Source organism: Staurois parvus, unplaced genomic scaffold (genome assembly GCF_062004578.1).
Source record: "Staurois parvus isolate SC_StPar_1 unplaced genomic scaffold, SC_StPar_1.0 ptg000306l, whole genome shotgun sequence".
In the NCBI taxonomy this organism is placed as follows: domain Eukaryota; kingdom Metazoa; phylum Chordata; class Amphibia; order Anura; family Ranidae; genus Staurois; species Staurois parvus.
The window spans coordinates 7,886,158-7,911,240 of NW_028318102.1; the positions used below are offsets into that span (position 1 = coordinate 7,886,158).

The 25,083-nt window shown below is 42.6% G+C and overlaps 1 protein-coding gene across 1 annotated transcript in view; it reads right to left on the minus strand.

The window, feature by feature from the left end:
- Positions 1-24,090, minus strand: part of LRIT1 (leucine rich repeat, Ig-like and transmembrane domains 1) — an 87,139-nt gene extending 63,049 nt beyond the window's left edge. Inside the window, exons 1-2 of the mRNA XM_089683350.1 lie at positions 23,752-24,090; positions 12,007-12,473 (exon numbers count right to left, since the gene is read on the minus strand). Of these exons, the coding sequence (XP_089539476.1) occupies positions 12,007-12,473; positions 23,752-23,873 (589 nt within the window). The 5' untranslated portion in view covers positions 23,874-24,090. The remainder of the gene's footprint in view (positions 1-12,006; positions 12,474-23,751) is intronic.
- Between the last annotated feature and the right edge of the window lie 993 nt (positions 24,091-25,083).

The following is a 25,083-nucleotide window of genomic DNA, read 5'->3' on the forward strand; positions in this document are numbered from 1 at the left end:
TATTGTTGGCTCTCAGGGCTTACATAGCCTAACGGTTATGTGTCTGTTGGCACCTTGTTTGACATTGTTGCACCTATGTAAGATATATTTTCTATAATTGCAAATGATCACTGGATCCTATCTAATCTCTATTATACTGTCCCTGCAGTTATCTGAATCCTGCATTTAATACATATGTTGTTGGCTTTGAGTTCAGATCTCCCTATATGTATTTGCCATTTGTTTATTATTACTTTTGCTGTTCTTACGGTAAGCTTTACCATAGGCATTATCTTTCACTATAGAAATATGGCTCTACATGTTCAATAGCCCCTCCCATTAGCCCCGCACTTTGGCAGAGTAACACCTTGAGTTCGAGATCATAACCTCTGGTATTCCTTCCTGCTTCTACTGATGCTTATTTAACCTTACGATACGGTATTCTTTCCTGTACCATTCACCATTTGCTCTTACCGGTTTGCAGTATCTTAAAGGTTAGAGATAAACTAGGTTTTCTTTCCACACGTTTGTTTTGAATAGATCAGCTCACGCATTCTATGTGGCTTCTTCTTATACCCTTTTCTTGTTTCACCAGCATACCTTACTCAAATATAGGGAAAAAGCCCCTGAACATCTCCCATAATGTTAGGGGCTTAAAATGAAAAGCGTTCCCAATTGTTAAGTGAGCTAGATAAAGCCAGGCCTTCTATAGTGTTCTTGCAAGAAACATATTTTAAAACTGGACAGATTCCAAAATTTTCAAGCAAATACTTTAAAAAAAGCATACCATTCCACTAATGCTTTAGCCAAGACTAAGGGGATCACCATATTGATCAGTAGGGAGGCACAGATTTTGATCACAGAACAATTAATTGACCCAGAGGGTAGATACGTCTTCTTAAAAGTCTCATGGGCGGGTACTCTGATCACCTTGGCCAATGTCTATTTCCCAAACTCAGCTCACATCTCCTTCTGTCAACATATCGTGGATGAGCTCAAAGGGTTTGCAGCTGGTTGTCTGATCCTAGGGGGAGATTTTAAATATGCCACTTAATCCTGCTTTTGACACATCTAATGGGACAACTTGTATCGCATATAAAAAGGTTAAGCTACTTCTGAGATCTTTATTACTGATATACACTTGGAGATCACTTAACCCCACTGGCTGTGATTACACCTGCTATTCCCCATCACACAACCGATATGCCAGGATTGATTACCTTTTTATTTCTCAAAAAGACCTCCCTCTGCTGACTAATGCCAAGATCGGGATACAATCTTTCTCAGATCATGCCCCACTATTGCTGAGTTTGACTCTCCCGGGTAAGACAGCTAAGACATATTATTATTATACAGTATTTATATAGCGCCAAAAGGTTTGCTCAGTGCTGTACATTAAAGTGGGGGACAGTACATGAGACAATACAGTAACATACAATACACAAGAGGTTCGAGGGCCCTGCTCTTTCGAGCTTACAATCTAGGAGGAGGGGATAGTGGTACAGGAGGAAGTGGCTGTGGGGGATGGAGTGGTAGGAGGAGTGGAGGAGAACGGCTGTTAGGTGAGGTTGGGGTAGGCTTCCCTGAAGAGATGGGTTTTCAAGGTGCGCCTGAAGGTGAGGAGGGTAGGTGACAGTCTGGTGGATTGGGGTAGGGAGTTCCAGAGGATGGGGGAAGTCCTGGAGAAGTCCTGCAGTCCGGCATGGGAGGAGGAGACCAGGGAGCTAGAGAGTAGGAGGTCTTGTGAGGAGCGAAGGGCACGGGTAGGGTGGTATTTGGGTATCAGGTCAGTGAGGTAGTTTGGGGCAGCATTATGAATGGCTTTGTATGTCAGAGTTAGTCATTTGAATTTAATGCGCTGGGCAATCGGGAGCCAGTGAAGGGATTGGCAGAGGGGGGTGGCAGAAGTGGAGCGGTTGGTGAGGTGGATGAGTCTAGCAGCTGAATTCAGGATAGACTGGAGCGGGGATAGAGTCTGTTGGGGTAGGCCGGTGAGAAGGGAGTTGCAGTAGTCTAGGCGTGAGATAATAAGGGAGTGTACGAGTTGTTTAGTGGTGTCTGGGGTGAGGAACGTATGTATCCTGGAGATGTTGCGGAGGTGGAGCCTGCATGAATTTGATAGTGATTGGACATGAGGTTGGAAGGAAAGGTTTGAGTCCAGGGTGACACCTAGGACTTAGGCGTGTGGGGTGGGATTGATGGTGGCATTGTTAGTCGTGATGGAGAGGATGGGAGGGGGGACGCGGGCTGGGGGAAAAATTAGGAGCTCGGTTTTGGAAAGGTTTAACTTGAGGAAATGGAGCGACATCCAGTCTGATATGTTGTTTAGGAGGTGGGTGATGCGGGCGGAGAGTGAGGGGGTGAGGTGAGGGGTGGAGAGGTAAATTTGTTTGTCATCGGCATAGAGGTGATAGTTGAAGCCGTGGGAGTGTATCAGTTTGCCAAGGGAGGAGGTGTAGATGGAGAAGAGAAGGGGTCCGAGGACAGAGCCTTGGGGGACCCCAAAAGAGAGGGGGAGAGAGGAGGAGGTGGCAGCGTTATAGGTAACGCTGAAGGAGCATTGGGATAGGTAAGAGGAGAATCAGGAGAGAGCAGAGTCCCTGATGCCAAGGGAGTGTAGTTTAGTAAGGAGGAGCGGGTGGTCGACTGTGTCAAAGGCTGCGGAGAGGTCGAGGAGTAGGAGGACTGAGTAGTGGCCATTAGCTTTGGCGGTTAGCAGGTCGTTAGTGATTTTAAGTAAGGCGGTTTTGGTGGAGTGTAGGGGACGGAAACCAGACTGTAGTGGATCAAGGAGGTTGTTGTCAGTGAGGTAGGCGCTTAGGCGATTGTAGACTAAGCGCTCAAGGAGCTTGGAAGTGAATGGCAGTAGGGAGATGGGTTTAAGGTTGTTCAGGTCAGTGGGGTCCAGGGAGAGTTTTTTGAGTATGGGGGTGATGTGCGCGTGCTTTAGGGGGGAGGGGAATGTGCCAGTAGAGAGGGAGAGAATGAAGATGTGGTTGAGGGAGCGAATTATGGAGGAGGGGGGTGACCGGAGGAGTTGTGAGGGGATAGGGTCCATGGGGCAAGTGGTGAGGCGGGATTCAGTGAAGACCTTAGTGACCTCCTCAGTGGTAGCAGGGCTGTGGGAGCGGAGTGTTGGGGAGGTTATAGTGTGCGGGACGTTAGGTGTGGTGGGGGGCAGTGCGGTTGCGAGATCAGAGGAGGGGAGAGTTGAGGGGGTGATGGAGGGAGGGAGGCTAGGTGGAGAGGCAGATTGTGAATTGACAATGTCCTTACGGATTGCATCAATCTTGTTTTGAAAATGATTGGCAATCTCGTGGGTGGTGAGTGAGGTACTGAGTAGAGGTGGGGGAGTGGAGAAGAGCTGGAGAGGACAGGTGGAGAGGGTGTTAATGAGGGTTACGAAGTAGGATTGCTTGGCGGCATGGAGGGAGGAGGTGTAGGTGGGGAAGGTGGATTTGTAGAGGGAGAACGCTCGAGGGGATCTGGTTTTGCGCCATAATCGCTCCAGCGCACGACTGCGTCATTTGAGACATTTTGTATGGTCATTCTGCCAGAGTTGAAGCGGTCGGGGTCTGATGTTACATGTGGTTAGGGGTGCGAGGGAGTCTAGGGCAGCTGACAGTGAGTCGTTGTACGCAGTAGTGGCCAGGTCAGGGCTGTCATGGAAATTTTGTATTGTTGGTCGAACTTTAAATGTGTCATATATGAGTGTTATTCATATGTCTCTCGTGTGGCTTAATTAAAGCTCTGAAGGCTGCAATTGGGCCATGCGCATGTACAATGTATGTATTACAGTACTCAGCTCGGTAATGGATGAGATGGCGGATCTGCGCTTATAGACCGGCGTGTATACCACCACGGCATTCGATGCGAATGCCGCTGGCAGTAGACCGCGGGCCTGTATCCACATATCAGCAGCATAGTACCACATGGACTCCGTGCCGCAAGGCGCCAAGCAGTACGAACTCCGCGTGTAGGCTTATGCATATCTTACAACCCATTACCAACTTGAAACTGTATCTTGGATGGATGTGCTTTAATAAAGATCGTACCGGGCCCATCCAGGTACAGACTGGTGTTTAGCTTAGGGAATGCTTGTACAAAGAATTTACATACCAATAGGAGCTAGTAGGACAGGAAATATGCCCTCCATAGAAGGCTCATGGGGGGGAAGGGGAGGAAGTTTGCTGACCTCAGAAGGCTCATGGGGGAGGACCAGTGATAGATAATAGGAAAGACTATGCTCCAATCGGAATGTACATCCTGTGTATAGGCACTCCCCATTGCATTGTTCGGTGGGAGGGGATTGACTTTATTCATGTGGGGGGCATGTGTGTGCTTGTAATAAAACCGAGGGCTGAGTCTGAAGCTGGCCCTTATGTGAATTCAACCATCAACCTGAGAATGTCGTGTGATCATTCTAGGGTAACGGAGCTCCATCACCCACATTTCAACAGAAGCTAAAGTAGTTGGATGGGCAGGAATCGTGTAGTTTAGCTGCAGTCGTGGTAAGCGAGATTCGCACAGCTTTATGGGGGATTTCTGCGCATCCAACTGCAAGTACTCACGGTAAGGAGAAATTCGTTAAAGCAAATTTCCAAGACAGGGCATGACAGTGGAAGGATACTGTCGTACAGACGGTCAGCTGCCGAATGGAGAGGGGCCGGGTTCAGGTTGTGGAGGTTATGGCTGGAGATAGTTTGAAGCTTTGGGGGGGGAGTTAGAGGAGGGGAGACGGAGAACGTGAGGAGGTGGTGGTCAGAGAGAGGGAAGGGGGTGTTGGTGAAGTTGTGGAGGGTACAGAGGTGGGAGAAAACAAGGTCCAGGGTGTTCTCATCGGTGTGGGTGGAGGACTGTGTGCACTGTGTGAGCGCGAAAGAGGAGGTTAGGAGGAGGAGTTGGGAAGTAGCCGGGTTGTTGACGTTGATGGGGATATTGAAGTCCCCAAGGATGATGGTCGGTAGCTCAGAGGAGAGGAAGAAGGGAAGCCAGGCGGCAAAGTCGTTAAGGAAGCGGGATACGGGTCCAGGAGGCCGATAGATTACTGCAATCCTCAGAGGGGTGGGAGAGAAGAGCCGGATGCAGTGGGCCTCGAAGGAGAAGGATAGGGAGGGGGGTTAGGGAGGACCTGGAAGGTGCTCAGCGGTGACAGGAGCATGCCAACCCCACCACCTCTGTGACCATTCGGTCTGGGCGAGTGGGTCCAGACGAGGCCTCCATGGGTGAGTGCTGCAGGGGAGGTGGAGTCAGTGGCTTGGATCCAGGTTTCGGTGACCGCTAGGAGGTTGAGGGATTGGGAGACAAAGAGGTCATGGATGGCGGTGAGCTTGTTGCAAGCCGAACGGGCGTTCAGGTGTGCAACCAAGAGAGGAGGGGTGGATGCGGGGAGGAGGGGGATGGGTATAAGGTTGAGGGGGTTGCGGCGGCTGGCGGGAGCAGCAGGGTGCCTAGAGGGGGAGTGGGGAGGTGGGGGCCAGGGTTCGGGGAGATGTCCCCGGCGGTTAGAAGAAGGGTGAGGTGGCATGGGAACGGGATGTGCAGGAGCGTGTGGATCTGTTAGTGGTAGCGTGTGGGTCGGCAGGAGAGTGGAGTACCAGGAGGAGGTGGTGAGAGCCATAGTGGGCAGAAGGAAGAAGTGAAGGAGCAATGTAGAGCTGTTTTGGGGAAGTAGGGAGGCACAGGGAGGCAATTTTGGGAATGGAGGAGAGGAATACGAGGAGGAGGAGTGCAGGTGACATGTTAGGGTGAGCGGAGTGCTGGTCAAATCGGGGGAGGTGAAAGGTTTCACATCAGGGCGTGATGATGCGGAGAGTCTCTCACGCCATGGCGGAGTTCATCTGTGTCCATCTGTAGGAGGAGAGTGAGAGTGGTGGGCAGCTGGGTCAGCAGCTGGCTAGTTGCAGTCTGTAGGTGCTGTAGGCTGGCGTCCGTGGGTGCTGTGGCACGGCGTCGGTGGGTACAGTGGCTCGGCAACTGGACGAGCTGTAGGTCGCGGTGTCTGGTGGTGTTGTAGGTCGCGGCGTCTGGGGGTGTTGTAGGGCCCAGCATCAAGAGGTGCTGAAGGCCCGGCGTCAGGAGGTGCTGAAGGCCCGGCGTCAGGAGGTGCTGAAGGCCCGGCGTCAGGAGGTGCTGAAGGCCCGGTGTCAGGAGGTGCTGAAGGCCCGGCGTCAGGAGGTGCTGAAGGCCCGGCGTCAGGAGGTGCTAAAGGCCCGGCGTCAGGAGGTGCTAAAGGCCCGGCGTCAGGAAGTGCTAAAGGCCTGGCATCAGGAGGTGCTGTAGACCGACATCTGGAAGTGGTGTAGGCCGACGTCTGGAGGTAGAGTGGGCTAGGCGTTGGTAGGAGCAGTAGGGCCTGGCATCAGTGGGTGTTGTGGGCCAGTGCATGTGGATGCTGTGGGCCAGCGACTGAGGGTGCTAAGGGGCCCAGCGTCTGTGGGAGCGGTAGGGTCTGGAGACCGCAGGTGTTGTAGGGCCCGGCGTCAGTGGGTGCTGTAGGCTGCGTGGCAGGCTCGCCTCCGCCGGATTGGACGGGGCTCGGGGCTGTGCAGTGGCAGGGGCACGGCTGTGTGGTGCATGGTGGGAAGCAGGGAAGCAGATCTGGTAGCGGTGGCGGCTTACCCTCTCGGTGCCGGTGGGGGTGGTTGCTGCTTCCCTTCTCTCTGCGTCGGCTGTAGGTAGGGGAGGCGGTGGTGGTAGCTCCCCTCTCTCTGGCGCAGACGGCGGCGTCCTGGTTCAGACATCGGGCAGTAGCGTGGCTTTGAAGGCAGCGGTAGGCCACAGGGGACAGGGTGCCCAGTACTGACTAATATTGCCAATACGCTTAAACAATATTTTGATATCACTAAGGGTACCAAAACTTCTCCTATTAGCATGTGGCAGGCACACAAATGTGTTGTTCGCGGAGTGTTTATTAAGTGGGGGCCAGATGGAAAAATGAGAATTGAGGACATTTCCGCAAACATAGCGAAACCTGAATCTCAACATACACTATCTCTTGCCAATTCCATGGCGATTGAGCTTCAGAAGGCACGGTTGGACGTACCGGCCATTCTAGACACCAACTATAAGCGATCCCTATTTTTCAAAAAATGAGTCTACTATGAGGGAGCAAATAAAATTAGGCGTTTCTTGGCCAGGGCCGTGTGAGAGGCTAAACTAAATGAAAATATTAAGAGTCAGAAACTCGAAATGCACCTTGGAACATGACAGTAAAGTGATTGCCTCCTTATTTCATCAATATTATACCACCTTGTATAACCTGCACCCCAACCCCCCCCCACTCACACCCCCAAAGATCTTAAGGGAGAGAAATTTAATTTTAATCAGAAAAGTAAATTGCCTTCCCTGAAACATTCAGATCTCAAATTGTTAGAATCCCCTATTGGGGAAAGAGTTGGCTAATGCTATTAAAAGTTTAAAATCAGGGAAAAGCCCAGGTCCAGATGGACTGACGTCACAATATTATAAGACCTTTAGCTCCCTACTCTATATGCCTCTTCTGTAGACACTCAATTCTTTGAGCATGCCACAGTCTATACATCCTTTTCTCTTGCACATATCACTGTCATCCCCAAAAAGGATAAAGACCCTGCCAAACGTACAAAATACAGACCAATTTCCCTACTTAACATTGATATAAAGTTGCTTGCGAAAATACTGGCCAACTGGCTTAGACTTTACCTATCTGATACCATTGGACCGGGACAAGTCAGTTTCATGCCAGGCAGGGAAGCACTTGACAATATTGTCAAGGCCCTTAACCTAATTCATAGCGCAAGAGTCGAGGACTTTGTGGGCCTTCTCCTCTCTACCGAAGCGGAGAAGGCCTTTGATCGCATATCTAGGGACTTTATGTTTGCTACGTGTGCTCGCATTGGGCTGGAACCGCATATGTTGAATTGGATCACTGCTCTATATCATCATTCCAGATCAACGATGAGACTTTCAAAACTGCGGCATATGTGGATGACCTGTTATTTTTCATATCTCAACCTCACATTTCTGTATCTAAACATCTGAGCTTATTCAACCATTATCGTTTTCTCTCAAATTTGAAAATAAACTACACTAAATTAGAGACTTTGAATTTAATGGTAAGCTCCTCCTCCTTAGCCCTCATTAAGCAAAACTGCTCTTTCAGATGGGTTCTGTCACGTACCTGGTTGGGGAGCCGGACGTAGAGAGGAGGCGCCTCTTACTACTCCCGCTCGGAGCCCCTGATAGTGGGAACAGAGGGCGCAGAGCCAGGAGTGGCATGAGTGCCGGGTGGGTCTGGAGCTGGTAGCAGGCAGGTGAAGACCCAGGAGATCCAGATGCAGGCCAGGTGCAGATTCAGGAACGTGGGTGCAGCAGCAGGCAGGTATGGCGGCAATCAGGATGCAGACCGGGAACGGACACATGCGGCAGCAGGCAGGTATGGTGGTAACCAGGATGCAGGCCAGGTGCAGGACCATGGGTGCAGCAGCAGGTAAGTATGGCAGCAATCAGGATACAGGCCAGGTGCAGATACAGGTAAGTAGGTGCAGCAGAGTCAGACAAGCCAGGTCAGGATCAAACGAGCAAATCAAGTACAAGGGAGCAGGCGAGCGAATAGTCAGAGATAAGCTGGGGTCGGTGCAGGCAGAGTTCTTTCTTAGTCAGGTCAGATCAGACACAGGCAACACAATCAGGTTATGTAGTGCAGAATGTAATAGACCAGAAGGCATTGACTACACTGTATTGCAGGTTTAAATAGCCCGCCTTGCGGTGACGTGTACGCTACTGCTCCCGCGCACTCACACCGCCGCGGCCAGAGTGGGTCCGGCTCTGTCTCACGGCAGGAACCCTGCCAGGTTCCTACAGCCCTTAAATATTTGGGTATCTGGCTCACTCCAAATCTCGATGACGTATGCATGCAAAATTTTGTCCCTCTACTACGCAATATTCAGAAAGATTTAAAAAATTGGCACACAAACTTTTGGTTTGGTAGGGCAGCCATCATCAAAATGAATATTCTTCCTCGGATACTTTATTGCATGAATGCTCTCCCAATTAGGCTCCCATCCTTTTTTTAAAAATTACAACAGGCTCAAAGAGCCCTTGTGTGGGCTAATAAATTTGATTTCAGTTCATCACACGTACCAAGAGTTCTGGAGGTATGGGGTTACCAGACTTTAAAAAGTATTACTACGCTACTCATATTACCAGAAATATAGACTGGAATTGTCATGCCAAACATAAACACTAGGTTTCCCTGAAAAGCTCTTACATTTCAGCTTCTTTAAGATTTTCACCATGGCTGTCAAAGTCTGCTTATCCAAAGCGTTTGTTAGAACATCCCTTAATTGGCGCAGCATTAGATGCATTTCATGACCTTGCAAGGGTTGTAGGGTTTGCTAGTTCTCTGAGTCCTCTCTCTCCTATTGCTATTAATCCAGAGTCCCCCCCCCCCGGATTGGAGACTGGGGTGATTCCAGTGCATGAGTCAGGCGACTCATTGCCTCAAACATGGGGGAGTTAAGTCCAAAGGAAAGCTCCAGGAGCTATGCAGGAAGGTTTAGATCCCATACTGCACTTATTTTCAAATACACAATTATTTGACTAACCACAGATGGAAGGCAGCTTTTTCCAGGCCCCTCACAACTCTAGAAACACTTGGTTTAAAGGGGAAACCCATCATAAAAACCACCTCTTTGGCCTATTCATGGCTTCAAAACACTCCCTCTGAACCTCCTGACAATTTTCAGATGGGTTGGGAATCAACCTTTCAGGTAGAGTTCTCGGATGAGCAATGGAGAAAAGTGTGCATTTTCAATCACAACTTCTCCATCAGCACTAGGACTCAAGAAACCTTCTACAAATTGTTAACAAGACTGTGTGCTACTCCGGATGGGTTAAAGAGGTGGTTCCCCCAGACATCAGGCTTATGTTGGCACTGTGAATTAGACGAGGGCTCCCTGTTACAAATTTGGTGGCAATGCCCAAGGCTTATGCCATTTTGGGACAAAGTTCGTGAGTTGACATTACTCTATTACTGAGACTGCATTACCTTTAACCCCTGAATGTTGTCTCTCCATATGTCTGAGTGCTCTTTGAAATCGTACAAGCAATCCTTGGTTCAGCACCTTGAATACGGCCAAGTCCCTAATCCCTAGGCATTGAAAGACTACTCATGCCCCCTCGATTCAAGATTGGATAAGAGAGGTTAACATCATTCAGGAATTTGAAAGGACATTGACTATGATCAACAACATTGTTGCCAGATTCCATAAATTATGGTCCAGTTGGTATGCTCTTACTTTTTTAGAAACGTATAGAGGGCTGATGGGCGATTAGCACTTTTCTACTTTTCGATGTGCGTATCATGCTGGTGGATACTTGACACTGCTTGCGGAATTGGATCTGGTCTTACGACTGCTGTTCTCTTTCTTGCTCTACTAAATCTCTTTCTGCTATTCATGCACTCTTATGTTAGATTTGATGTTCGTACCTGCAACTTATAAACGTTTTAATCTGTGAATGCCTCATGTAGACCACTGATCTGACTGTACAAACGAGTTTTTCCAGAAGCCAACATTTGTTACCGTGTACTACAAGAGTTCATAACATGCAACGCTTTTTTATAGTTTATTGATGTTTATATGTTCTGCTTTCTATGAATAAACATCAATTGTTTTAAAAAAAAAATGTCCAAAATGTCAGCTATCGCTACCTGTGCAATCCCCAAGGGTCACATTCTATTGACTGTCTAAAGTGAAACAGCCACACTATTATCAGCCCTGGAGAAGATGAGATTAGAGCCTTTTGAGAGCCTTTTGAGACCTGATGCTAAAGGACACATGCTTGACGGGTCAAAACCAATAACAGGAAGCGATGTCCCTGCTAGAATGATACCTCCTTAAAGAGCCTGGGGATAGAAGAAGATTCTTTGAAAAGAGACCATGTCAGAGCTTTTTAAAACTGCAGTTTTATTCAAAATCACATTAGTGGGGTCCTTTAACTATACAGGACTATTCCACACTTTTTATCCCCATCCCAGAGTTGTTCTTTAAAAGTAATTTTGGATGAATATGTAACAAGACAAAAAAATTTGGCGTGTGATATTTTGCATTGGAGCACCACTTATCGGATTCAGTATTTTAAATTGCTCACGGCTCATAACATATAGAAATTATGTTTTTTAAAACTAACTGAAGCTGGGTTCACACTGATGTTGTGTAGAATTTGCAGCGGTTTCTGTGCAAATTCCGCACCGCATCAGAATTGCACCCCATTCATGTGAACCGATGTGGGTGTGTATGTTAAGTTAACAACACCCCAAAATCGGTCCGCAAAACACGGTGCGATGTGCAGAATCGGACAGCATAGGTATGAAGACCCATGCAATCTGATTCTAATGCGGACCCAAAAAAGGGTCCTGCACCCATACATAATGTATAGCTCCAATTGCACTGCACACAAATCGCATGTGATTTTTACAGGAATGCGGTGCGATTGCTGTGCGAATCACATGCGATGTACCGCACCACATTAGTGTGAACCTAGCCTGAATCCTGAAGGACAATATGCTCAGAGGCACTGAAAAAGCAGTGTGAGAAGCGCAGGAAGACTCAAGCTTCTCGTAATTATTCACAAAACTGATATTCTGATATTGGCATTACAAATAAGTTATTAGACGCTACTTGAACGATCACTTAAAAAACAAAAGCATTAAAGTGGATCTCAACTTAAAAGTGTAGCTTGAATAAATAAAGAATAACAGATGGGCTCAAACACCTGGCAAAAATGTTGCTCTCATTCTTGAAGGCCTAAGTACTTGTTCAAGTCATCTTTGCTGAAGGGATGGATCAAAGTTCAAAGACTATCTGATCCTCTCCTGTAGTTAAAAATCACATTTCCGACAACCGAAAACTTTAGATATGTGGTCAGCACTGACGTCTGCACGTCTATCGATTCATCTACACGGCAAGACGTAAGACACAGTTCTTATGAAGATATTTTAACTGTCCCCTTTAGGCAATATTTTCACATAGAGAAAGTACTTACCAAGGATTAATGTAGAGTGATCACTGGAAAAATATGATGCAGAGTGAAGGTTTAGCCAGGATGCAATCAGTTCCTGAGGGAGTGTAACTAGTCTATTACTAGAAAGATCCAGGTAAGTAATGTTCTTTATGAAACGTGCGGCATCTTTAGGTATTGATGACAAGTCATTATTGTGCAAGTCTAGCAGCCTTAATCGGGGTGTACTGGCTAGGGCTTCCCATGGAAAAGATGTGAGGTCATTGCCATCCAGTCTAAGTTCTTGCAGCTTGCGCAAACCTCTCAATGTCACTACACTCAGGCTTAAAATTGAATTATAGGGCATCCAGAGAAACTCCAGGTTTGAGAGTAGATGGAAAGCGTCTCCTTGCACACGCCTGATAGAGGTCTTTTCTATTCGAAGTTTAAATGTGTCTGTCGGAATATTCACGGGTGTTAGAGTCATCTCTGGATCGTTACAAAGCACTGCCCTGTTTCAAAAGAAAAAAAAACACTTAATCATATGTCACATCGCTATGAATAAGAAGTTAGAATCACATGCAGTTAATGTATGTATTTCTAATTCACAATTTTCTAAATACATATTGAAAATTGTATAAATCAAATTTAGACATAAATCATATACAAAATATGTTTTAAATTTAAATAAAAACTAAAACCTTGAGATGCATACAGGAAGCACAGACTACGCCTGGGTATTTTAAGTACAGGTCTACCTCGTTTTACATAATTTTCGGTTTCTGAATGAAAATCCATTGAAAAGAATGCCTCGGTTTACAAATTTTTTTCGCAATACAAAAAACGGATTAATTGGTTTTCAATGCATTTACAAAATATTTTTGTAATCATGTCCCTGTACAGTACTATGCCTTTAAAGTGCATTTTATAAAGAGTTTTGAACAGATAAGACTTTTTTCTGACCTCCGGAATGAATGAATTGGTTTTCAATGCATTTACAAATTAATTTTTAATCATGTCCCTGTACAGAATTTATGCCTTTAAAGTGCACTTTTTAAAGAGTTTTGAACAGATAAAATACTAACTTTTTTATGACCTCCAGAACGGATTTATTGGTTTTCAATGCAGTCCTATGGGAAACCGCATTTGGGTTTACAAATTTTCCGCAATACAAAAAGTCCCACAGAATGCATTAAATTCATAAAACGAGGTACGCCTGTATATATAAACCCAATCGATACCATCTCATAGAAGCCCTAAAGCTAAAGTTTAAGTATGATTTTTATGGCATAGTTACATTGCTTGAACCAATGTTAGTATGCTTATCACATACCTGACCAATCCCTGTGTAAGCTGCAAATTGCTATTATAGTTCCTGCTACTACAGAATATAATAGCAGCAGTTTATTGGGTTCAGTGCAGAGCAGTTGCCTTTCTGTATAGTAGCCAGAGGGGGTCACTCTCTCAGCACTGCCGCCAGTCAGAGAAAGTTTTGTATTTTTTTCAATAAATACAAGGTGTTCTTTGACATGGAGAGATAGGTTGGTGAAGCCATGGTTTTAGGACATTATTATTATAATTATACAGGATTTATATAGCGCCAACAGTTTGCTCAGCGCTTTACAATATAAAGGGAGACAATACAGCAACAGGGCCCTCCTATCAATACAAGAGTGATAGGAGGGCCCTGCTCCTTGGAGTTTACAATCTAGGATTAGAGTGATCCCTCAGGAATTACCAAAGTGCATATAAGAGACACTCTGGAAAGCAGTACATCATTTCTTTGCATGCACATGGCTGGGCCATCCCTTTGACATGTCACCTCACTGGCCCTGAGTGTAAGCATGTCTGCAGTAAATGCTGATCCACGTGGCACCATCTGTCACTAACCTGGCATATGTTCTTCATAGTTACATAGTCAGGTAGAAAAAAAAAGACACTAATCCATTTAGTTCAAGCAATAAAAAAAATAAAAAGTGCACAAATAGAAAACCTTCACATTCTATACCCACAACTGATCTAGACGAAGGTAAAAAAAAAATCCCCTTAGGGGAACAGCAGCATCTAAGAAACATCTAGTGGCAAGACGTTGAACAACACAGGACGCAGACAGTTCAAGCCTTTCAGTTAAACATTATTGTGGATTGACCACAATGGTCACTGATGCATACTTGCAATATCCCGTTTACAGCATTTCGAGGAGTACAGTAGAATGAAAAGGTTTCATTGAAGCATTACAGATCAGAAATATTGATCTGCAACAAAAGATGAAAAAAGAATTTTATGGCAGTTTATGCACTTCCATTCAGGCATTGTAATGCATGAATCCATCCCAGTTTATTTTGGATTTAATCTGGAGATCCTGGAACACACTTGTTGGCAATGCTAAAAAGGTGCTCCCTATTACCACTCACACAGAAAAAGCCTGATACATTATATACCAATACTAAAAGTTTCTCATAGCCACCAAATAGACTCAAACGTTCACTGAAAATCTGAGCGTGATTGAAATGCAGAAAGGAAAGTAAAAACTTACACAGCACAGATATTGGAAGTGAACTTCTTGCTCTCTGCATGTTTTATTTCTGCAACTGATTACATACAACTTACATTAACTGCTTCAATACCGGGCACTTTTACCCCCTTCCTGCCCAGGCCAATTTACAGCCTCCTAGAGCTGTCACACTTTGAATGACAATTCCACAGTCATGCAACACTGGACCAATATGAAATTTTTATCTTTTTTTCACACAAATAGAGCTTTATGGTGGTATTCAATCTCCACTGGGTTATTGTTTTTTTGTTAAATAAAAAAAAAAAAAGCCTGGAAAGTTTGAAAAAAATGCGTTTTTCTTCGTTTTTGTTATAAAAATTTGCAAATATATAATCTTTCTTCAAAAATTTAGGCCAAAATGTATTCTGCTACATTTCTTTGGTGAAAATAACCAAAACCAGTGTTTATTATTTAATTGGTAGGCAAGTTATAGAGTCCACAAACTATGGGATATATCTGAAAATAAATTAATACTGTGAAGACTGATCTCATTTCTTGCGGCCCAAAAATGTCAGGACAGTACAGATATCCCCCAAATCACCCCTTTCAGAAAATAGACAGTCTAAGGTATTTAGTAAGAGGCATGACAGTTTCTTGAAGTTGTAATTTTCTTGTTATAATTTTTTAGAGAATGATGAAATTAAAACAAATTTTTTCACAATTTCTTTTTTTTTTTTTTTTAACATACTGTCATCAATGCAGTACAGCATCATCATATGGGTGGTGGTGATCAGGGACACTGGTGAAGGTATGTAAAAACTTTTTTTTTTAAATGTATTTATGATTTATTTTACCCCTGTGACCAGAGCAATGTAGTGTTACCATAGTAACACTGTACAAGTGATCAGGATTTTTCTTCTTTTTACACATTATGATTTCGTATACCAGTGAATTTCACTGCTATAACCAACCATTTTTACAGAATGAGAGGGAACATTCAGTATGTATTGTGATTAGCTGTGATTGGCCACAGCTAATCACATGGTACAGATGCGCTGTGATTAGCCCCCTCTGTACCAAGTGATCTCTAATAAATCACAGCTAGCAACACAACTGATAACAATGAATGGCATGAAAAGGAAGCCATTAATTGTTTAGAATTGTCATGTGATCTACTGTGATTAGTCTCAGCGATCACATAGTACCAGTGATCAGACCTGTACAGTGATTGGCTGTGCCCGGTGGACACTGCCAGTGACAGAATGCACCACAGCGTGGCCCTTCGGCCGCGTGCAAGGTGCGTTCTGGAAGGATGTCATATGATATCCACCCGGAACGACAAAAGTGCTGTCCGGCTCTCATATCATAATAGTACAGACAGGAACTGGTTAGATATAGGAATTTTTTTTGTACCTGTTTTTGCCTTTGTTTTACAAAAAAAGTATTGCTTAACATAAGATTCTCAGAGCACTATGGGTTTTAAAAATAACACTCCAGTTTGTATACATAGCACTCTCTAGCGGTGCTAGAGAGTTAGGAAAATTTAATGGCTCACTCAGTAGTTGAAGTGAGCATGTCTGAGTAGGGGTCAAGTCCAGGTCAGTCTAGGTTAAGCTGGATGACTCAGCAGACTGGGCCTCTATCATCTCCATCTGGTTCTGGAGGCCAATGGAAGCTTCCAGAAGCTAGTGAGCAGAGGGGCGGAGACCTGGATTTGTATATCCATGGGAGTCCGATCAATCTCAGGCTGGAGGTTCTGGTAGTGTGGCAGACTGACCCTAGATATAAGGAGCTATCTCAGCAGGGACCCAGAGCTATAGGATACAAGGCCAGTGCAAGTACTTCTACACCCCTGGGGCCTATAGGAGAGAGGGCTGCTGAGTGCAATACTTAACCAGTTCTCCCTGGGACAGTGCTGCATGCCTGTCTTGGAATTTCTCTAGTTCCCACCTGGCCGTGCATAGGGAAATGGGATCCGATACTCAAAAGCTCCTTCAGGGGTGATCGTTACACACAGGTACCTCGAATCTTAGTAAAACTTGAGGTAGAGTAACAGAGAAGTGGATAAGTCCCTGCTTTGAGGCATCCACTAGTGTATATACATATTTAAAGCTGAATTTCAGGAATTAAGCAACTTTGTAAAAACTATATGCATATTATGAGTTAAGTCCATAGTGCATGTCACCTCCTGGACTTATCTCTATTATCTATATACATCTGACAGGTTTATTGCTCCTGGAAGAGACACCAGGGCTGTGGAAAGGGAAAAGCATACACAGAAGCTATGCCTGCTCCTCCCCTCTACTACCCATTCACAGAAGCCTTTGTATTATGTGAACTCAGTCACAAAATACAAAGGCTTCTGTGGTTGGACAGGAAGGTGGGAGGGGCAGGCATATCAGCTATACCGATTCTTCACTTGAAGAGCAGAGACCAGAGCGTCCATCATCTGAGCTGCAGAAGCCATTTTCCTGGAGCACAATAAACATGTCAGATCTAAATTAAAATGATGCATCCATGAAGTGGCAGGGACCTTGTTGGACTTAACTCATAGCATTCCAAAACAAAGTTTCTGAATTCCTGGAGTTCAGTTATAAGCCAGAGCTGCTGATCTGTAAACAAGATTCCTAAAGTATTATTAAACCCGAAGGCAAACATTTATTATACTGCAGCTTACCAATTCTTACATAAGATAGCTACATTCGGTTTTTTTGGCTTTCTTTCTTTTATTTTCTGGTGATCTAGCCAGTTAATCTAGTGTTTTTCAACAGAACAAGCTGTCCTGCAGATGAAGCAATTAGAGGGTTAAGACAAATCATTTACTACTGACAGAAGTGCTTACAATGTTAGCTTTAATGTATGTAAAACCTTTATCCTAAATGGAAAAACAATTTTTGCTGCAAGTGCTTCAAAAGTGTTAGCTGGAGTTCAGCTTCAATTTTTTTTAGTGTATATAAATCTACTAATGCACACTCCCCTCCTCCCAGAGTTATAATGCTGCTGTCCAAAGGTGCCCCTGTGTTCTTTCGTCCAGAGGTATTCCAATAGAGTAGATGTGTTACTTCCTAAAAAAAAACAAAACATATGCAGCCACCACATCTAATGATTGGTAAGCTGCAGTATATTACATTTTTGGTTTTGGGTTTAATACTGCTTTAAGAAGATAAAGAGCTTAACATTATACCTGCTGGCTCACAAGGAGATATCAAAATGTATTTCAACTTGATCTCACTAAAAATATACTGTAAATAATTAAAATGATATTAAAGGCTTGCTCTTTAATAATAAAAAAAAAAAATTGTTATACTTAACTTCTCTGTGCAATAGTTTTGCACAGAGCAGCCCTGATCCTTTTTTCTTGGGTCCCCTTACCGGTTCTCTAGGCCCCTCCCTCCTGCCTATTGCCCCCATAACAAGCAGCTTGCTATGGGGTCACCTGAGCAAGCTCGCTACCGAGCATCTGCTGTGTGTCTATTCCCGCATGGAGCTTGGCCCCACCCCGCTCTCTCCTTACTGGCTCACTTAGCTGTGATTGACAGTAGTGGGAGCCAATGACTACTGTTGCTGTTTCAGCCAATGAGAAGGAAAAATCTGGGAGAGCAGAGGCTCTCGTGCACATTGCTGTATAGGGATGGGGCTCAAGAAAGTTTTAGGGGGGACTGGGGGCACTGAAGCACACAGGTTTTTTTTTTTAACTTTGTACATAGAATGCTTAAAGGTAAAAAATCTTGAGCCTTTACAACCACTTTAAGCACTATCTGTAATTAAACAAAAATATGTACAAAACCATGGTTTATTGTCTTTTAGATAAATTGAATAAACTCTGAACTCAGTTGTTCACTTTATTTTACCCCATCATAGACTGAGGGTCCACTCACATCACGTGCAATGGACTGCTCAATGCAGGCCCAATGAAATAACATGCTGAAACGGATTCAAATAGGTTCAGTTTTGCTAATGCATGTCATTGATGTGCGCTGAGCAAAAATGGAACATGCTGTATTTAAATGTGGTGTGACATGCTGCAACACACTACAATGTGCTACAATGTGTCAGAGCACTGCAACGCACATTAAGAAAAACAATGCAGGGAATATTACTAAGACTAGAGAAGCCAGAATCTGCAGCAGCTGTTCATGGCAACTAATTAGCTTCTACCTTTGATTTTTCAAACTTAACTGAACAAGCTGAAGTTGGAAGATGATCAGCTACTGTTTAAAACTGCTACAGATTCTGTTTGCTCCAGTTTTAATAAATTCCCGCTATGTATTTTGGCTCAAGCTATGAATTAAAGCTATGAATTAAGAAAAGCCACACATCAATGCACATGTTAAAAAAAATGCACATCAATGCAACACAATCCATTTAAAAAAGAATTTTAACACATGGTAACTCAAACGCAATGGACGTGATGTGACTCATCCTCAATATTTTCTGTTTTTTTTTCCTCTTGATTTGCTTTAATTGCCCTTTAATGAACAAAAAAAAAAATCTCCCTTTGAAAAACTAATATTTTATGAAGTAGAGGTTTTTGAAATAAAAACACTATGGTATCTATCTGAGCAGGTTATTAAAGCTGAACTCTTAGCTCCAAAAGAAGAGAAATCTCCTCATTAGGAGACCAATGGAAAAAAACAACAGGGCTAATAACCCCCCCCCCCCCCCCTTACTCTACCCAAAATGAAAAAAAATTTTGCCTCAAGTCCTACTGAAAATATATTCATTGATAGCCAGAAAGACTATAAATCCACTTTGTGTGCACTAATGCCTTTACAAACCCTTATGTTACCTTTTAAAAGTAACAGTGACATTTCAACTTGATATTTTTGGACTAGATATTTGGACTAGATTTGGACATTTGGAATAGATATTTTTTAAAAGGTACTAACACATAATTAACACACTGGGCCCTGGCACCCCGCAACCATAGGGGGTCCCACAATGGGAGTAAAGGGTCCTGGTATCAGTGGGAGTAGCGCTGGGCCTGGAGGAAAGGCCCCGGCGGAGGCTCAGGAGGGCCCTTCATGGTTTCTTCCTCCGGGGCCCCAAAGGTTTTAGTTATGGCTCTGTGCTGCAGTAGCATGTGATGGTAGAAACTCATTCCGCAACAGCCTCTTTCAGTATGCAGACCATTAGGCAATTTTCTAACAATTTTAACAAGTTACATCTATCAGTTGAAGAAATAAAGGCAACATTCTACCATTTAAATACTACCATTCATATGGCAACAGTAAAAGGTAGTTTGCCTTGATCCAGTTGTTAATGTTTTAATATTTATGACCAACAGCTGACTGAAAGTAACAGAACTTCATGAACAATTATGTATATGGCCAGCATTAGAATTCAGAAACTTTGTTAAACCCTTACTCAATACACAAAAGAACCAACTCTGTTGTACACACCAAGAGAAACTTTTGCATGCAGACAAACATATAGCTATGCTACCCCACCCATTCTACAAGCATGTACGTATTCAGAGTTCCATGTTTATCCTCCTTTTTTTTTTACTCCCTTTGGGGTCTAAGCCAGTTTCTCTAATACAGGCCTCCCTATTGGCTGGAGCAAAATAATCCCATGTAGGACATTATCTTTCTCTTTGGGCTCTCTGGTAGGAGTCTTTTCAATATAATCTCCTTTTGGAGGACTCTCAGGTAACCATGGTGGCATGGAAATGTATATGCATATCAATGTAATGTAAGGAAATATGCATGGACAAAGTTTTTGTTTTTAGATAGGTTAGTCTTGTCCCCTTTGTAACTGCTGAAGAAGTGGACGCTATTCATGAAATACATTGAGCATGTTGAAAAGAGTATCTGACCTTAGTATATAAGAAGCGCTTCTTTACCAAAAAGCTTCAGATATGTATTTTTGAAAGAAGTTAGTGAGGGCAAAATTTAGTTTTTTCTTAATGTATGAATTGTGGATTCCTCTTTAATTTTAAAGAATTGTGAATAATAAACATTTATTATTAAATTTTATCATTGGTTCAAGTTGTGTCTTAAAAATCTCAACAGCCCAATCTTTTATTTAGATTTAGTGTACTGTATCTGTTTATTCTTTTTAAATGTACAGTTATTACCAAAGTAGTAAAAAAAAAAAAAACAGGTTTAGAAATTGTCTGCCAGCAGCATAACCTAACACTAAATGTATTGGGCGAAGGGCCCAAACAGCTGTAGAGCAAAGTCCAGATGGGTTAATAGCACTTAGAATTAATGGAATCCTAGGCTGGCTTGACCTTCTCTTCTGCTGCCCTAATGTAAATAAATGAACTTGCTTTTAATTGCAATAAGTTGTTTAGTTGCAGCTGATTGCATTACTGACAGGCTCACATGCCCATGATTTTATCTTCATGCAAAGCCATCTGTAGCCTGTACTATTACAATTGGCATATGATTAAATATACACTTGTCAGAGATATCTAGGTGTTCGTGTTATGTGACATGGGCTATCATCCTAATATTGAATATTAACAGTTTTCTATTTTTTTTCTAAATACATGTATATTTACTGTATAACTGTATACCTGATATATATAGTTTTGTTTAGTATAGCTTGGTTAAAATAACTATCCTGTTTATCATACATGGACCCTGAAGATGAAATGGAATCGATAATTACCAAAATGACTGCTCTAGAAGGAGTCAAATTAATTTCTTTGCAAAACTTCTATCTAATGTTATAATGGGATTCATTAATAATAGCTGACACATTTTAGCATATGTGTTAACATTATTCATTGTGAATGGCACCCTTTCTGATACTGCACTGGTTAGGTTTGATTTTTGGTCTATTGTAGTGCATTAGGCAGCCCATTTAGATGACTAACACACCATCCTGGTGTTAATAGGCCCCAACAGGAATTAAAAGCAATAAAATATTTAAAGTGATATTAAAGGTTCATTAAAAAGAAAAAAAGTCATACTTACCTGCTCTGTGCAATGGTTTTGCACAGTGCAGCCCTGATCCTCCTTCTCGAGTCTCCAGCCAGCACTCCTAGCTCCTCCCCCTTGATCAACTATGGGGGCACTGATATATGCTCGCTCCTGAGCCCCACTCATCGTGGCTCGGGCCTGTCCCCTGCTCACTCCTCATTAGCGCACTGGCTTTGATTGACAGCAGTAGGAGTCAATGACTCCTGCTGCTGTGTCTCAGCCAATGAGGAAAGAGACCTGGAACAGCCAAGGCTCCCGTGCACATCGCGGGATCGAGAGGGGGCTCAGGGGAGAGCAGCACACAGGTGGTTTTTTACCTTCATGCATAGAATGCATGAAGGTCAAAAATCATTCAGCCTTTACAATCATTTTAAAGTAAGTAGCTCACAAACCTAGGTTATTCAAATGGCAGATATGAAAAAGCAAGAAATTCAAAATGCAGTATATCCACAGATAGAGCCATCTGATTTTATAAGCAAATCTTAAGGTTTCCTGTAAAAGTCTGGGACTCTGTCCCATTCTGCCTCTCAAGCCTTCCTATTGGCCAAAAAGCCTGTCAATTTGCAGTGAGAGAGGGTTGAGGTTCTGATCAAAACCACCAGAAAAAGTCAAGTTATACATATAAATTCAGCAAGATTGGGTTCCATGGATCATTTTGATAAGCAGTTTTTATTAAAGGCACACCCTTGCTTAGCGTTTTCATTAAATTCGTTTACAATCAACATAAACCTGCTCACACCTGTCACAATTCATACTATTTCTGGTTGAGCATTAGTATATTAAATAATATTTTAGGAAGCTACATAATTAGTTGGGTAGAAAAGAGTCCATCCAGTTCAACCAATAGAAAAAACAAATAGAATAAATAAAAAATACAGAATACTATATCCATTTTTTTTTTCAAATTGCAATAAAAATATTTCAAGTATTGCTAAAACTTTTTTCCTGGGGAAGAGTTTGAACCCCTGACACATTTTTACTGCAATCTGTGTCCACACTGAGGAAATTGACCCTCTCTACTTGTCCTGGTGACCAATGTCAAAACATTTGTAATAGTTGTATATAAGTATTATAGTTGTTAAAAAAGGAGGGGTGATGGCAATGCTTCAAACTAGTATATTTACTGTAATCAAGTAACAATCATCAAAAAAATATTTCCTCACTTCGAGACAGACAGCAAACATGGACTGACAGGGGTTTTAAGAGATTTAGACTGTCCATACATAGTCCAGTAATACTAAGCAAAGTGATAGACCAAAGCATCATTTGTCACACATACAAGGTAACCTTTTCCTGTTCTGTAAAGACTTTCACCATACTTGTACAGTTTCTGTTTCTGTCTGAACTAAGAAGAAAAGATGGATAGATTTCAAGATTTCAAAACGTTTTGGTGAGACAATGTCCCTTTACAGCCAATTTACAACAATATTGATATAACACATTCATTCATTAATCAACCAATTACTGAACAACCTTTTTTTTTTTAAATCAGGTTACAAGAATAATATATATTAGGGAATCTCAATAGCAAGAATGGCAGAGGACACCCCTATTTTCTAGTAGGATTAACAGCTAATGGCCAAGAGTAACCAACTTTGACTTAAAGACTTTCTTCCAGGAGCAATCTACCTGGGGTCTTTTGTGGTACCCTGCTTCTGAAATCACCATCATCTCTCATCTATGTATTTATCTTAAAAACAGATGCAGTAGTGCAATTTACCTGCAATAATTATAGGTAATATCATCTGTTTACAGTTATAGAAGGATACATCTCTTCTAAACAAATCACCCAAACACATTACTAAACCAATTATAATATAGCTATAAAACAGGAAAATATAAAGACAAATTAGAGAGTACAATTCTCATAAATAACATATACATTAGGAAGTCTTTTTTTGTTTACACAGTGTCGGAGAACAAAAGAAAACAATGTAGTTTGTCTTCAATTATGCAATAAAAATACTTTGTTTTTGGTTTTTTTAGAAGAAAAGGTTATGGAGCTGTGAGAGTTGGTTTATACAATAAATTAGGACTACATTTTTTTTATTAAAAAGGGCTTCCTCTTACAAAAGAGGAGCAAGTACATCTGCATCAGTTTTTTTAAAGACTATGCCCCAATTTTTCACATGTATCTAGCACTGTTATAATTCTGTAGTCTCTGAGCAGAGCAGAAGGCATTCAATGGTTTCTTTAAAATCAGATTACAATGTGCTCAGAAGTTAATCCTTTGAACACAGGAAACAACAGCATACCACGAATGGGAAGAAATAATACACATTATAAAACATAATGATCGCACAAGATGTACTAAAAGAAAGCAACGTGATTGCTGTGAGTGTGAGAATACAAATGTTGGCATACCTGGATTTTGAGCCATCGCTGAGCGAGTGAAAAGTGCAGCTGCACTGAGATGGGCAGGCGAAGCAAAAGAAAGGAAGGCCTCCAAATACTAGGCAACCAAAGATGACCAGCAAAATACACATGATGAACTAACCATAGGTTACCCCACAGTGCACAGGTCGAGATCCGCAGGCAGTAACGGGTCACATTTTGTTAAGGGTCTTCTGCTGTAAGTCACAGAGTGTTGCTTTAGCTGCAGCTCAGTCCATCAGATAAAATAGGATAGGGGATTAGTGAAGGGACTTGCTTATTTTCCTGTCGCTGCCTATTGCTTCCTGGAATGTCATAGGAAAGCGTACTCTTAAGCTCCTGCAGATGAATGACACTAAATTACCCATGTCCAATCGGGAAAATGACAGCAGGCAGATTCCACTGACACAAAGATTCAAGACAGAAAAGCCAACAGGTAATTTCAAAATGAAAATTTATCAACGAATGGATCTATTATTTACACTACAAATGTAATGCTATTTACTACTATGAGTTACCAGAAATAATACAATACATAAAATGTTTAAACAGCAAAATTAAATAAACAATCTCTTAAAATGTTAATGTTTAAAGCTGAATTTTAGTCAAACAGCTGGTGAAATACAAATAAGGGAGCTGTTATCTGCCAAGGGATTTGTAGCTTTGTTCATCCAGTTTCAAAATACAAATATAATAATAAAAAAAAATCATATTAGAAATAATAAATATATTTAAAGAAAACATAGAACGACTTCTGCAAAATACAGTTAAGACTTATACTTTATGTATTTTTTTTTTATAAAGCTATAATGTTTGATATGAGATTTTATTATATATGTACAATAAAAAAAACAACAACTTTGTGTTCAGAGTTTTTTAGTATGTATAATATACAGGTGAAACTCCAAAAATTTGAATATTGTGCAAAAGTTAATTTATTTCAGTAATGCAACTTAAAAGGTAAAACTAATATATGAGCTAGCAAATAAAAAAGTATGTCCATTAGGTATCAAACACCGATCTATTTCAATTTTCAGGAAAAATTTTTTAGCTTGGGTTAGGCTTTCTGAGCTTATGTTATCCTTGGAAGTAAACCACTTTAGTAAGGCCCTTTTCACGCAAATTTTTACAATTGGTCCGCCTGTCCATTTTGCAGGTGGACCCAATCGTAACCTCTGTTCTCCTCTGTGAAATTCTTAGTATATTACTAGGATAACATTTTATTAGAGATGAGCTGGATGTTCATGTCAAATGTAAGTGCGAGTTGAACATTGGCCTTGTGTCCCCTGTGAACACACGTACGGTAAGGGCATTTGGCGGGCT